The sequence below is a fragment of the Dermacentor silvarum genome, chromosome 4, assembly GCF_013339745.2.
Source record: "Dermacentor silvarum isolate Dsil-2018 chromosome 4, BIME_Dsil_1.4, whole genome shotgun sequence".
NCBI lineage: Eukaryota > Metazoa > Arthropoda > Arachnida > Ixodida > Ixodidae > Dermacentor > Dermacentor silvarum.
In genome coordinates this window covers 230,339,641-230,355,634 of record NC_051157.2, presented here as the reverse complement: position 1 = coordinate 230,355,634, position 15,994 = coordinate 230,339,641, and the positions used below count along the sequence as shown (strand labels likewise).

At 49.6% G+C, this 15,994-nt stretch overlaps 1 protein-coding gene across 2 annotated transcripts in view; it reads left to right on the top strand.

Annotated features, from left to right (window-relative positions):
• LOC119451037 (protein arginine N-methyltransferase 1) overlaps positions 1–15,196 on the top strand; it is a 66,126-nt gene extending 50,930 nt beyond the window's left edge. For both annotated transcript variants that reach the window (XM_037714469.2, XM_037714468.2), the window contains 2 exons: positions 1,525–1,646; positions 15,003–15,196. In XM_037714469.2, the coding sequence (XP_037570397.1) occupies positions 1,525–1,646; positions 15,003–15,086 (206 nt within the window). In that variant the 3' untranslated portion in view covers positions 15,087–15,196. The remainder of the gene's footprint in view (positions 1–1,524; positions 1,647–15,002) is intronic.
• The last annotated feature ends 798 nt before the right edge of the window (positions 15,197–15,994 follow it).

Genomic DNA, 15,994 nt, shown 5'->3' with positions numbered 1-15,994 from the left:
CTTTCGTATGGGCTGTGCTCTCGCCGCTCGCAGCGATAGACCGCACGAACCTTCGCTCGCTGTGGGCTGCGGCGGCCGTGCTCGCTCGTGCGCGCTGACACCACGCGTGTTATTTCAGTGAGTTTTTTTTTGTTTTTTTCTCTCAAGTTTCGGTTGCTATTTTGAACATGGCGTGTACACCGAGCAGGTGTCTCGGAGACCCATGTCTCAGTGATCGGCGCTATCTCCTGTACCTTCGCGAGAGCTAAGCGGTGCGAAGCTCGTTTCTTGGATCTCCATGGCGAACTCCGTTGACGGAGATCGCCAACGCGGTGGCGTTCGTGTCGACTGTACACGGAGACGACGTCATTGCTGCGCAAATCCAAGCAAGTCGATCCTCTCCAAGCGTAGTATGAGGCAGGGCATTATTAAAGTTTTTTTTTAAAGCCGCACTAATGACTTTTTTTTCGGCCGAACGAGTTTTCCGGACTATTTTTCAGTCCCCACGAGCTCGGAAAATTGGTTGGCGACTGTACGGAGCGCCCTAACCTAACCGCCGCATGTTGCTACTAGCCGGAAACTTCGAATTATCCGAATAGTGCCGCGCGGGCCATTCAAATTATCCGGTAGAATTTGCATTGAGAATGACGGGACCGCTCAAATTCTTCGAATTAACCGAAATTTCGAATTAACCGAGTTCGAATTATCGAGGTTTTACTGTATAGAGTTTTCTGTGGTGACAACCGCTCCCAGATAGCACCAGAGTAGCGCGCGCTGTCCGTTCACCGATAACGCCATCAATAGGGTATGTGGTGAGCGCATCAAAACAACGCTCGGCATGAGTGAAGGTCTGTCTGTGGCGGCTGCTCTGAATCGCGCCCACGCGTCACTCGCACACTGCTTGCTCATTGTTACATTAGAGCATTGTCAAAACTGGTAATGCTATAAGTGGGTTCGACTTTGCTGCTTTTTGTCCAAATAAAAATGTTTGGATGTTTATCTCCTCCGCTTCTTTCCTGCTACCCAGTTATAAAAATTATTGGTTATAGCAGTGGGATTTTCTTTGCACTGGAATATTGTTTTATGTGTGTTCGACTGTACTACCATGTCTCCGGTTACCTAATGGGGGATATTTCATACTTCAGTTTGTGAGGGCTCATCAGCCTCACTGTGTTTCTCTCCATCATTGAAATTTTTTTTGTCTTTTAAGGGCAAAATACATTGATATGGTATTCAATGCCAGCATTTTCCGAATAACTTCATATTTGGATTAAAATTCCACACTGAATAACTAGTGCAAATGGGTGTTGTTCAAAACCCAACGTCTGCAATGTGTTTATGGCTCCAGCAATCGCTTCCGCTGCATGCAGCCATCAAAAGCCTTTGAGATCTGCATCTGTGATCTACTAAAGAGCGCTGTTGCTGCGGTGTGGATTTGGACATCACCTATTACGGAACGAAAGGCCATCTTACACGACTGCTGTATTCGCTTTGTGACCGGTGAGCCAACTGCTTGGTGAGTGTGCCATTATGCTTTTTGTGCAGCTCCCGAGGCCGCCTACACCCACTGGAAGCAGACAGTGTTCTACTTTGATGATTACATGACTGTCAAGAAGGGTGAAGAGATCTGTGGTGTGTTCAGCATGAAGCCCAACCCTAAGAACAAGGTACGTGCCTTCACTTGCCATGGATGCCTGCTGTGCACCTTTCTATGAAAAGGAGCACAGCAGTCTTGAGGACACTCACTTGAAAGACATTGGAATTAAACTTGAATGACACGGGGGGATTGAAGTGAGAGAAGATATGAAAAGTCCTAATGTTCCAGCCCATTGTTTGACCAAGTACCGTATTTACTTTAATCAAACATGCACATTATTTCAGAGAAAATGAATCCAAAGTTGCCTGCGCATTACAATCGGATACGAAAGAGAAACTACATTCGTGGCCTCAGCAGTAGCCTAGCGTCAGAGCCATCAGACGCAGTGTCATTGCCGTCATAAGATGGTGACAGAGCACATTTTCATGAAGATTGCTCTGCGTTCATATTGTGCTAGACTACAATCTGGAATGGTCAATCACTTGAGAAAATACAGTCGCGGATGGATTTTTTGGAATCCAAAAATACCGTTGACGCAAAAGGCTGTTTGAGGCGTGTCTGAATGGTGTGACGTTCTGGTGACGATTCATCCGGTGAATCTTCAGTTATCACACTGTAGCTCGTCGGCGGTTGGGGCTCGGCTCGCAGGCTGTGTTTCTATGTTGCACAATGCATTAGAAATTGAGTACAACCGTCTCTAACGATGTGATCTCGGCTACTGATTCGCGCGGCCGTACGCCGAGGCGCGGGAGCCTCCATTGGTGCGTCTTCCATCGACTGTTATCGGTGCCGATGGCACAGGGCGATTGTCCGCTTCGCTGCTGGAGTCACACGGTGCAAGATAGCGCGGCACGTAATCTATGGTGCAAGGTAGAGCGTCACGTTCAGTCAGGTGCTCCTTCACTTCTCCCACTAATCACAAGTACTTTTCTCGCTGTAGGAGGCTTGCGCTTCCGTATTCAAAAGGCATGCTTCATCTGAAATTTTTTCTCCTACGAGCGACAATTCATCGCTATCTTGGGAGCTCTCATAAATCTGAATTCTGCGTGTCAAGTGAAGAAGCTGGCGTGGTTTGCAAAGCAGACAACTGCGGTTGCCATTTTGCCCAATGGGGAGATGCCTTTCAGCATGGCAGCCAATCAGAGGCCCGCTTTAATTGGAGAGCCCGTATGACTACCTCCTGCAGACCCGCGCTTTTGTGTTTGTGCATTTGTTACAAGATGGCGACGACTGACGAAATTAGAAGCGGAACGGGGAAACTTTGAGCTTTCGAACGATACAAAGATGGCGGCACTCAATGCGGGATATGGTTCCGTGAACTGCGGTGATTTTGTTCGATTTAAAGCTGTTTTCTCGCCCTGTGCACTGACAAATTAATTTTTTTGTGGCATTTTTAGTGCGTTTTTAGCCAAACCATTTTGATACAGCGTAGACTAGGCGTTGCAGATACCGAAATGCGTGGTTACCAGAAATAAATTTTTCTCGCATTTTTCGCTGTCTGATCCCCACGTCCTTCCTTAAGTTTGATTTCCTAGCGCCTACGTTCGCAATCGAGGACACTGGCCTGAACAATTACGGTTCTTTTTTTACCGGTTATTACCAGGGTGTCTACCAACCGGGAAAACAGGGAAAACAGGGAATTCTCAGGGATTTTGAATATTCTGGAAAAACTCGGGGAAAACTCAGGGAATTTGTGCCTCTATCAGGGAAAATTACTGTAGGGATGGGCGAATATATGGTATTGTCGAATATTTAATTGAATAATTCTATGTTCGTTATTCGCTTCGATTCGAATTCATGGATTCAATATTTTCAAATTATTCAGCGCTCCCGAATAGGCAGCCAAAAGCCACGGACGGTCGATACACATCTCGGAGGCTATGCTTCACGTCATGGCTGTCCTACATCACCCGTAAATCTCGAAGGCTATATGTTTTTGCATTAAAGAGCCTGAAATGTGCGACGCAGAAGAGCAGAAACGGCGCTAGCGCACAACCGAAACGAAGCGGTGGAGTCCGCATGGCCATAGTCAGCAGCGGAAATCGTGCGTGAATGACAGCAACGACGGAACGCTTCGTGCCTATTTGTGCCCTTATTGCGTTTACCGCCGCGCATAACAACGCGTTGGCCGCAGGATTTCATAGTCGCCACCCATCATCGCGTCAATAGCTGCCGCGGTTTCTTTCGCAGCGGTTTCGTTTAGTTTCGTTTCGACTCAATACGCACGTCGGCCGCGTGCCTAAAGAGCTGCGTAGTGGCCATCCATGATCGCATAGATAGCGACCGCGATTTCGTCTGAAGTTGTTGCAGTGAACGGTAGTTTCGTTCTGACTCGGTGCGTGCGTCGGCCGGGTACAGCCACACTAGCGGCAAGTTGCCGCGCGTCAGCGCCTTGCTACGAGGTCCACCGTGGCAATCACGTCTCGCCGCGCGGCAGCGCGATATGATCTCGCGCGCTCTCGGAACGCGGAATCACCGTGAGCGAAAAGGATGCGATCAGACAGCTTCAAGAAATCCCTCTATAGAACCGCGAGAGACGACAATCGTCGATTGATAACCCGGCGCGTAGCGGCGGAGGTCCGGTTGCCATTGGCTCCGTGACGCCACCCTCGTCGCTCTCGGCACCCTCGGCAAGCCGTAATGGCACGTACACACTAGCGGCAAAACGCGCGCGGCGCGCCGCCGGTGGCAAAATGCAGCAGCGGCAGGGCGGCCACACCAACCGGCGGCGCGCCACTGCGGCAATCACGTGACAGACTAGACTCCTCTCCCCTTCTCGAACTATCCGGGAGCTCACGCGTGCAGATGATAGAACGAGAAACAAGCGGTCGGGCGGGTCCGCATGGCACCAGTTTCCCGCGCGCACAGTCACGGAAGCGGGCCGCTCTCATTGGTCTCCTTCATCCGCGGCACGCGGCGAAACCGCAAGAAATCGGTCCAGGAGCGATCCCTGCCGCTGCAACAAAAACCCGTTTCGCGGCGCGCGTTTTGCCACCGGCGGCGCGCGGTTTTCCGCTAGTGTGTAATGGCACGTACACACTAGCGGCAAAACGCGCGCGGCGCTGCCGCTGGCGGCAAAACGCAGCAGCGGCAGCGCGGCCACACCAGCCGGCGGCGAGCCGCTGCGGCAATCACGTGACAGACTAGACTCCTCTCCCCTTCTCGAACTATCCGGGAGCTCACGCGTGCAGATGATAGTGCGAAACGAGAAACAAGCGGTAGGTGGGTCCGCATGGCACCAGTTTCCCGCGCGCACGTCACGGAAGCGGGCCGCTCTCATTGGTCTCCTTCATCCGCGGAACGCGGCAAACCGCAAAAAATCGGTCCAGGAGCGATCCCTGCCGCGGCAACAAAAACCCGTTTCGCGGCGCGCGTCTTGCCGCCGGCGGCGCGCCGCGCGCGTTTTTCCGCTAGTGTGTACGTGGCATAAGTGGCATTAAACCCCCGATTCTTGCCGCTTTTGACGCGCGCGTCATGATGCGTTGCCGCTCGCGGCATGACGCGGGCGTTTTTGCCGCTATCGTGGCCATACCCTTAAGCACCGCAAAGTCGCCGTTAATAATCGTGTCGATAGCGGCCGCGGTTGCGACAAGCAGTTGTTTCGGTTTGACTCGGGGCAAAGCTGTCGAGGATGAAGCGCACCGGCTACATCACGATGGACGTGCGATCCGTTGGCGTTGAGCTTACAGGCGAAAAAATTATCGGGATGTGTGCGCGGTAGTGCAAAGCGTGTCGGAAATGATGGCGCGCGCCGCGGCCGTGCTGCGAAGGAAGTCGCGAATTCTGGATCGCCACTGCGAGAGCCAATCAGTCACGAGATAACGAGAATTGCAGCTTCCGGACTGCTTTTGTGCTAAATAGCGAAAGGATTTGCTCATCCATTATAATAATAAAATCGTGCTGACGTAGTAAGCATTTGTTTATTGTTTTCTGCATACCCTGATAATTCGGACATTTTTTTTTCAATCCCGTGAAATTCGAATTAACTAGGTTTTACTGTAATATGTGATATATACTGTTCGAACTATTCGATTCGAAATTATTTGACCAAATCACTATTCGCTTCGAACCTCAAATCCACTATTCGCCCGTCCCTAAATTAGCTGTAATTTCATTGAAAGAGAACGAAAGTTGCTGTAATGGAGGGAGGGAGGGGAGGCAACGTTTAGCTGCGGCACCAAATGCGTATTTATATAAAAATGTGGTGAGGCGAGAAGGTGGTAAAGACTTCGGACGCTGCTCGACGAGTGTCCCGTTCTGATCTCGTCGAAAACTTCCGAGCCGCCCCCAGAGGCACAGGCAACAGTCACCAGCGCCGTGCGCGTTCGGTCGGCGTCGACAGCAATTCGGCGTGTTGCTGGTGCTGCTGCATGTCCAAGTTTATACAGCTGATAAAACTACTATTCTTACTCCGTGTAGCTATCTACTAATTTGCTATCGCAATTGATGCTTCGCCTTTCGGGTGAAACTGCGACATTTTTTTAACATGCGCTTACTAAAGAGTGACAGCATCAGGCAACATGGTGTCAGCCCATCTTGATGTAAAAGAAAGTTCCGTTTCACTCAGGGAATTTAGCAAAATCACTCAGGGAAAACCTGGAAAACTCGGGGAATCTGGAAATGTCAACTTGGTAGACACCCTGATTACGTTCCTAAAAGACGCAATCTTTCGGTGCCAATCGCCAAACTGCAATTTTATGATACATTTTCCCACTGCTAGATCCCACGCAAACAAGGTGCTAAGCATGCACGATCGAGAACAGTAGCCGCTTGCCGCAGCAGCTTCCCCGCAATACTCTGACGCCAGTCTTATGTGAAAATGTATAACACAGTTTTCTAGTTTTGTAACAGCAAATCCCCTTCCGAGTCGTCGCACGCCACGTTCATAGTTATCGCTGCGAGCCCTGATATCACCTGACCTGTTTCGCAGCACGTGGCACGTAGTGCCGTTGAAAGCGTACTGCACACTTTCAGTAGGTGATAATTAGGGATGGGTGAATAGTGAATTTGAGGTTCGAAGCGAATAGTGATTTGGTCGAATAATTTCGAATCGAATAGTTTGAATAGTATATATCACATATTACAGTGAAACCTAGTTAATTCGAATTTCACTGGAGCGAAAACAAATGTCCGAATTAACCGAATGCCGAATTATCAGGGTATCCAGAAAACAATAAGCAAATGCTTACTACAGTAAAAGCTCGTTAATTCGACCCTCGTTAATTCGGAAAATCGGTTAATTCGGACACGTCCTTTGGTCCCGGCAGGCGTTTGCATTATTTAATGCAATGAAACTCGTTAATTCGGACGTATTTTGGCCGCACATCGGTTAATTCGGACAACTCTCGGTGCTCGGCGAGCGCGGAGCGCCGCGACGCAAACAAGCCATAAGTAGAGTGTACTCTACCATAACGGCGTTAGCGTCCACTGAAACGAAGCGACGGAGTTCGCATCGCCATAGCAATCAGTGGAAATCGTACGGGAATGACAGCAACGCCAGAACGCTTCGTGCCCATTTGAGCCTTTAAAGCTTTTATTGTTGCGTTTGCCGGCGCGCATAGCACCGTGTTGGTCGTGTGCCTTCAAAACTGCGTAGTCTCCATCCGTGATCGCGTTGATAGCGGCCGCGGTTTCATCCGCAGCGGTTGCGGGTGATCGCGTTGATAGCGGCCGCGGTTTCATCCGCAGCGGTTGCGGGTGATCGCGTTGATAGCGGCCGCAGTTTCATCTGCAGCGGTTGCGGCAAAAAGTAGTTTCGTTTTCACTCAGTGTCCGTGCCGACAGGGAATGGGATACAAACTTCTTGAAAAGAAAAAAAGAAAAGAAATTTGAGCCATTCCATGGCGCCCCGCGTTGTTTTCCATCCTTCTCCGCATCGCCAGCCTCGCGCGCCTCTGTCCTGGTGCCCTTCAGCCCCTCCGAACACGAATGGTCTGCGCCTATAGCTCTGTAAGCCACACAACCCTCCAAAACATGGACTGCGCCAACTACGCTGAGGCTGGCGAAGCGCCGCAAATCTGCGACATAATAGAGCCAAAACAACGTTAGCGTCCACCGAAACGAAGCGACGGAGTTCGCATCGCCGTAGTCATCACTAAAAATCGTACAGGAATGACAACAACGCCGGAAGGTTTCGTGCCTATTTGTGCCTTTAAAGCTTGCGTTTACCGCCGCGCATAGCACCGCGTTGGCCGCGTGCCTCCATAACTGCGTAATCACCATCCATGATCGTCTCGATAGCGGCTGCGATTCCGTCCGCAGTGGTTGCGGCAAACAGTAGTTTCGTTTTGACTCGGTACGCACGTCGGCCGCATGCCTTCATAACTCGGTAGTCGCTATGCATGATCGCGTCGATATCGACCACGGTTTCGTCCGCAGTTGCAGCAAACAGTAGTTTCGGTTTCACTCTGCGTGCGTCGGCCGCGCACCTTCAGAACCGCAAGGTCGTCGCCGTGCATGATCGCGTTGACAGCAGCCGCAGTTGCGGCAAACAATAGTTTCGTTTTTACTCAGTGCAAAGCTTTCGAGAATAAAGAGCACCGTCTACATCCCGATGGGCGGCGACCCGGAGACATTGGTGAAAAAATAAACGGGATGTGCGCGCGCTAGTGAAAAGCGCGTCTCAGACGAAGACGCGCGCCTCGGCCGCGATGTGAAAGAAGTCGCGAGACCTTCGTCGCTGCGAGCTCTAATCAGTCGTGAGATGACGAGAATTGCAGCTTCCGCATTGCGTTTATGCAGAATAAAAACATAATTTGCTGATTCATACTGCAAATAAGAGCGTGTTTACGTAGTAAGCATTTGTTTATTGTTTTCTTGATACCCTCAATAATTCGACATTCGGTTAATTCGGACATTTTTTTTTCGGTCCCGTGAAATCCGAATTAACGAGCTTTACTGTACGTCAGCACGGTTTTAATAGTGTAATGGATGAGCAAATCCTTTTGCTATTATGCACAAACGCAGTGCGGAAGCTGCAATTCTCGAAATCTCGTGACTGATTGGCTCTCACAGTGGCGATCGAGACCTCGCGACTTCCTTCGCAGCACGGCCGTGGCGCGCACCATCATTTGCGACGCTCGCACATCCCGACTTTTTTTTTTTTTTCGCTAGTTAGCTGACCGAAGAAACTGACCAAGAAGCGTCCCGGACGAGGATGACGACCTCGCTGCAATCGGCAGTGCCGACACCGGCCTACCGTGGCCGACACCGCTGCCGGCCACGGTAGGCCTAATGGACGCCAGACCTACGAGCTCGTCAGCTGCTGACAGCATCGCGGAGACCAGCCCTGTGCGTCTTGACACGCATATTTTGGTGCCACAACAGTTAGATGATGAGAAGAAGGAAGCAGAAGGGAAACTTTGGGAAATGTCATCCGCCGCGGCGACAGAGCGCAAGCGAAATCTTATTGCTAAACGCGCTGACGCCGTGGTTCCCCCTCTCCCTGACGAAGCGGCCTTCACCATCGTGGACTTGGAGGCGGTGAATGCGCAAATCATGAGAGGTGAGCGGGAATACGGTCTTGCCGTCAAGCTTCAGCTCATGTGTACGAACTGCAGTGACGTATCGTTAAAGTGGAGTTCGCTGCGCGTCGATGGAGATCAAAAGATCAACCCGTTCACCGTGAACCTGCTCGCCGCACGTGCAATGCAGGCTACTGGCAACAGGCAAACTGCATTGAACGACGTGTTCGCAACGAACATTGCACGCCGCGGCCTCCATACGAAAACGTGGCAGACATACGTAAAGAAGAAACTTGCACCTGCCGCTACTCTTGCTGCCGAGAAACTGATGATCAAGTGTGGAAGTTCAGTTCGTGAGACTTGCTTGGAACTGAACTTGGACAACCCGGGAAACAGCGCCGTGTCATACGACTACAGTAAAAGCTCGTTAATTCGAATTTCGCGGGGACGCCCAATGAGTTCGAATTAAACCGAAATTCGAACTAACGAAATTCATTGAAAAAACAGCAGGAATTGAGACCGGGTTGTTGGAAAATCACTCAAAATATTTACTTGCGAAAATAATCCGTGATCACTGTCTGTTTCTCTTCTTTGAATGCGATCGCCATAGCCTTGTTTTCCAAAGCGCGAACGTGGCAGAAAGCATCCTCTGCGTCTTCCTCGAAGCTGAAGAATAGACGCGCGACACGCATGGCCTCCATTAGTTCCAAAGCTGAGGGCCGCGTGGGTGCATCATCCTCTTCGTCATCCGCACCTACATCGACGACGGGCGCTTCTCCACCAGTCACCTGCGCGATGATATCATCGTCGGTGATTGTGCCGCAGACCGCTGCACAGCGATCTGCATCGACGTAGTCGTCGAAGGTCACGTCCTCCAGCGCATCCCGCAATCCGGCAGGAATGACCACGGCCTCGCGCTCGTCGGGCTCGCAAGCTGTGCCCTCATTGGTCACACAAAAGCCACTGTGGCGGAAGCAATTGGCAACAGTTGTTGCCGTGACCTGATCCCAGGCCCGCACCAACATATGCAAGGCCGTGAGCAGCGTCGCATCGTAGCCTTTCGTAGCGGCGGCGCACAACACCAAACGCTCTAACATGTGGCGCCTGTAAAAGCACTTTAAGTTCTTAAGGGGAGACACGGGTCTTCTGGCCCAAAAAATCTAAAAAAAATCGACTTTTTCTAACAATTTTTTTCGCAATCTAGACGTCCTAGAGAAGCTATTGCTGCAATATTAACGCGTTCTGATGAGTACTTATTTATTATTGCGTTCTAAAGTCAGCTTCATCACCGTTTTTGCTCGCAAACGCCCCTCGAAAAGAGGCGAATTCAATGCCTTCGTCTACGCCAACCGTTACCCGCAGCGCGGCCATTTTGGAATCATTCGAAACCTGGATTCTTCTACATTCCGTTTTTAGCGGGAAAGGGGCACTTAGTCTGGCTACTGTGAAGGTACACGCTTTAGAAAAAAGGGGGAATACTCGCACGCCATTGGCGCCTTTGTACCACGTGGGGTAAATCCTGACCTCTGATTGGACGACCGGGAGTTTCGTTTCTCCGACAATGCGAGACGCCATTTTAGACGTGGTTTGGACGGAGTCTAGTGCGCCGTAGCAACGCAACGATGGCTGGTGGTCGACGGAAGTTCGCGACGGCTCATGCCTTCGGGAAAAAACGCAAGCGACGTTCTCGGATACCCCAAGTACCTTCGGATGAATCGGCAGTGACGACGACCAGCACAGCGGTATGCGCCAGCGAGCGTACGGCAGCTACCGAAGCTACGGCCGCGCATGCGATGCCTGCGGTCAACGACACGTCGAGGGCAACGCGCGTCGACACGCTTCTCATCACAGAAGCCGAACAAGTGGCAATTGAACGTCGCGCGGAGGAGGAACGACAGAAGCTGTCTTCGTTATCAGCAACCCGCCGAAAGCAGTCGCTTATCGGAGATTCCCCGGAAGCGGCGGCGAGCGGGACCGCGTTTACGATTCTAAGCCTAGCGGCTCTAAATCAACTGCTTCGGTGCGCGAAATGCGAATTCTGCCGTGGCCCCTTGACCGTGACAAAGGGCGACCGGGAATATGGAGTGGCCGTAAAACTAGTGGTGAACTGTGCCATTTGCGGCGACATAAGCACCGGATGGAGCTCGCCAAGAACAGGTGGGAATGCGACCTGCAACCCTTTCGAGGTGAATGTGCTCGCGGCTCGTGCTGTTATGAGCACAGGCAACGGACAGACTGTACTAAACGATATTTTCGCGGCTCTCAACATTTCCTCTCGTGGTATGCATACCAAAACATACCAAGACTACGTAAAAAATAAGATGAACCCCGCCGCCCTGAACGCATCCGCGGGTGTTATGACCAAGTGCGCGGCAGCTGTGAAGTCTATTTATTCTGAACTGAACTTTGGCAATCCCGGAAACATAGCAGTTTCGTTTGACGGGACTTGGCTGACTCGTGGACACCTGTCACACATTTGTGTGGGAACTGTGATAGAAATTTTTTCTGGCTATGTGCTGGACTTTCAAGTTCTCTCCAACTTCTGTCTGGGATGCGAGCTCGGCCCCAAGGATGATGACCCTGAATATAGTGAATGGCGAGTTCGACATAAGTGCCAAAAAAACACTTCGAGCAAGCCTGGCCAAATGGAGGTAGAGGCTGCGAAAATTCTGTTTGGCCGGTCATTGGAGAAACATGGACTCCGATACACAACTATGTTGTGTGACGGCGATAGCCGCGCTTTTAACAGCCTCCAGGAGGAGAAGGTATATGGCTACATAGCAATTTCAAAGGAGGATTGTGTAAATCATGTGCACAAACGGATGGGTGCTGCACTCCGAAACCTCCTGCAGAAAAATAAGGGAGAAGGTAGGCCAAGCCTTGGTGGCAAAGGGAAGCTTACAGGTGAGCTTGTGGCAAAACTCACAAATTATTATGGCTGGGCACTCAAGGAACACCAAGGGCATATTGAAGAGATGGAGAATGCTGTCCTTGCCACTTATGACCATGTGACTTCCACCGATGCAAAGCCAAATCATTCACGGTGCCCAAAGGGTGAAGAATCGTGGTGCACATACAACAAGGCTGTGGCAAGGCAGCAGGCTCCACCTAAGCATCGCTACAATCTTCCTGCACATGTTGCAGAAGCCCTCCTGCCAGTGTATACTCGCCTCTCTGACCGAAAGTTGTTAAACCGATGTCAGCGAGGTAAAACTCAAAACTCAAACGAGAGCCTCCATTCGGTCATCTGGTCCCTTGTGCCTAAAAGCAAACATGCCTCACTTTTCACTGTGGAAACTGCTGCTGCTGAAGCAATCACTAGGTTTAATGCTGGGACAAAACATGCCTCTGAGGCCATCTTGAAGGAGCTACACTTGAGCCAAGGCAGCACAGCAGCTCAAAGATGTGCTGAAAAAGACCAGCACCGGCTAGTCGCATCTGACAAGAAGCACACCAGAGCAGAAAAGTTCATGCATGCCATAAAGAAGAGGCGCATGAAAGAGAATGATGGTGATTATGAGCCTGGTGGCTTCTAGTGCAAGGTGGACGTGAATTTCTAGCTTCAATTGCTAAGAATAAACCTTGATCATGTCCTGGAACTTCTTTTTGCATTTTCTCAAAAGCTGCATTTCTCCTATGACACATGCTGTTGCCCACAGGATCTTTTCATGTAATAGTCCGATTTCAATTATTCTTGTTGCATTTAAAAGCTTATGAGTTTCTACACACAACAAAACTAATAATATATGATATCCTTTATGCAGGAATTTTTTATGTGGCAATACAACAGATAAGAATTTTGAGCTTCATAACCCTCATATTAGATATGGCTATAACTTTTGTAACAATTGAGCTAAAATTACAGTGATGGTCTAATTGTGACCTCTGATTGTTCTAGAACATGCAAATATAAATTTTTCTCTGATATTCTGTGGTAAAATTGTTGAAAAGTTGGGCAAATTGATTTTCAGAAAGTATTAAATATCTCCAAAATGACTTGACATAAGAAAAAATAGATTGCGTATATGCTTCTAGCAGGCTAATGTATACCTTGCCTGAACATTTCGTTTGTATATGGCAAAAATTTAAAAAAAATTTCGAACACCAGTGTCTCCCCTTAATGACCCCCTGGTCCATTGGTTGCAGGGCTGCCGTTGTGTTCGGCGGCAGAAACATGAGCCTAATCGCCTTCAAGTCCGCATCAACCACGTGCACCATCACAAAACCCACGACACGGCACCGAACGACTTCGTAGCTCTGACGTACACGAGGCCTAGCGACTGAATGTGCGGCACACAAAGGACACGGAGACTACGCAGACACGTCCGGCACGAACCACCACACGATGCGAAGAGCGAGCGCAATGACGACAGTGACGCCGCTGCGCTCGCGCCATCTATCGTTCAGCCTTGAAAGCTTGCGGCGGCAGTATAAAATACTACCACGCAGCGGCGCGCAGTTCGAATTATCGATAGAGGAGCCGATGCGCGCGTGAACTATAACGAGTTGGTTAACCCATAGACGCCTATATATTGTGGCCGGACCATGACCATCAGTTCGAATTAACCCGAAAGTTCGAATTAATGAGGTGCGAATTAACGAGCTTTCACTGTACGTCGTTCTCAGCAACTTTTGCGCCGGGTGTGAATCGGACCCGAAGGAGGGCGGACCCCTCTTACGTATAGTGTAAAGAGGACCATGTGTGCCAGCAAAACACGACGAAGAAATCTGGTGAGATAGAGGTAGAGGCTGGGCTTATTTTGTTCAAGAGGTCCCTGGAGCTCTATAACCTCCGATACACAACTGTGCTTTCGGATGGCGACAGCCGAACATATCTTGCATTACAAGAAGTGAAGGTGTACGGCTACATCCCCATTGCCAAGAAAAACTGCGTAAATCACGTGAAAAAGCGGATGGGCACGGCCTTGCACAATTTAGTTTCCAAGCACAAAAGCTCTGGCTTGGAGAGCCTCTCTGGAAAAGGCCTGGTAATTACTTGTTATGCCAAAAAGTATTCCTGCCATTGGGAACCTTATGCTTCCTAGTATCGAACTATGTGCCTAAAGCAATGTTTTGGCGAGTAGTCCTTGCTCTAATGTTCCTGGAAACAATAATTTATTTCTAATTGGCCTATTATAAAATTGGTTGCATATTTGCAATCAGCCCAAAAACTTAACAGTATTGTGCAGTTTTATTAAATTTGGTAAAGGAGGCTTTATATTAAAGCCCACATATACCCTTAACTTGATCAGCTTCCTGCCTATAGATGGACTGCTAAAACAATCGAAGGTAGCTATGCACTGTGCTGAATATACCAACTCGAGAAAGTGCAGTGTCTGCTCTGCCGCCGCGGTTGACAAACTGCGAGCTTGAGAAGAAGTATAACACATCTGTATTTACGAAAATTTCTTTCCAAATTATTTAGGCCCAATTGTGGTGTCTACACAAGAGTGGTTTCTTTACAAGAGTATACCGTATATCAATGTAACAAAGTAGACACTGATTTTTGCATTTTGATTGTATCAAGCTTGCCTTAATAGCGCAAGAAAGACGATTCGAGATAAAACGGTTGGACTTTGTCAGAAATAAACTTCTTTGAAGTTAGTGCTTATCCTTCTGTTGTTTTCTCTTGGGTCGCGTTCTTTGCACTATTAAGGCAAAAAAGCCATGTGCAAACTTGCCCAAATTTCTGTTCTTGTAGGTTGCATCGATGTTTAAGGGGGCAAGTGGGTTTTAAAGCTCCTTTACCAGATTTCATGAAACCACACAATATTGTTCATGGAATCATTTTTATGATGGACCAATTAGTTTTTCAATATTTTTTGGTCTTTAATACCCATGTCCCGCCGTTGTGGGATCACCTCAGCATATTGCTGCAAAGGCTTATAGCTCAGCCAAGACAGGAGCTCACTGCAGTGTTGTGGTCTTTGTGACTTGCACTGATCACTTGTTCTTGGTTGCAGAGAGACCTGGACTTCAGCATAGACATTGACTTCAAGGGAGAGCTGTCAGAGCTGTGCGAGAGCTTTGCCTACCGGATGCGCTGAGAGGGCTGTCAACGATAAGCTGTGCTGTCAGCAGAGAGAGAGTGAGGGAATGCCTGCACCAGGAGGGGAAAAGAAAAAAAAAGACATTAAAGGGACGTCTACATCCTGTCCTCTTGTTGAGTTGGCCTTGAGCATTTCCTACGTCTACATTGCCTGCTCTTGTGCTGGTGTCCATGAACATTAACGAAATATGGGAGCTGTGACGAAACCAAAGCCTAGTCATCTTACATTCTGCATCTCATTTTCTTGAACTTTTCTGGCTGGGTGTACATGCTGCGGTGGCTCAGTGGCTAAGGCGTTGCGCTGCTGAGCACGCGGTCGCGAGATTGAATCCCGGCGGCAGCAGCCGCATTTCGATGGAGGCGAAATGCAAGAATGCCCGTGTGCTTGCGTTATAGTAGAGTGTAGTAGAATGGGGAGTGGGTCTAGCGGACGCCTTGGCAAGTGATGTGGGTGAAGCAAAAAACGTTGAAATTGTGGCGGCGCTGCCGTCGCCTTATGCTGAATCTCCGGCCAATAAACGTTGGCTGAGGCGAGCTCATGGGCTGAGCAGTTGTCATCTGCTCGACGCACCATCGTTGTTGCGTTGTTTGCATTCTTTCCGCCTCTATTTTTCAATTTTATTTACAATATATCGGTGGGGAATAATATCAGTGTTGCCGCCACCGAGTATCCGCCTGTCAAAGGTTCATGCAGTTGTGGTAGGGTCTCCGACGCGACAAGCATTCGGCCGGCGCGCGGGGCCGCTCACTCGGGAGAAAGCGACGGTGGCGTCACCAACTTTTAAATAAAAAAAAAAAGCCTCAGCGGGGAGCCGGCATTGGACCCACTCCCCCAATCTAGTAGACTCTAGTTGTAGTGCAGGTTAAAGAGCCCCAGGTGGTCAAAATAAATTCGGAGACCTCCAC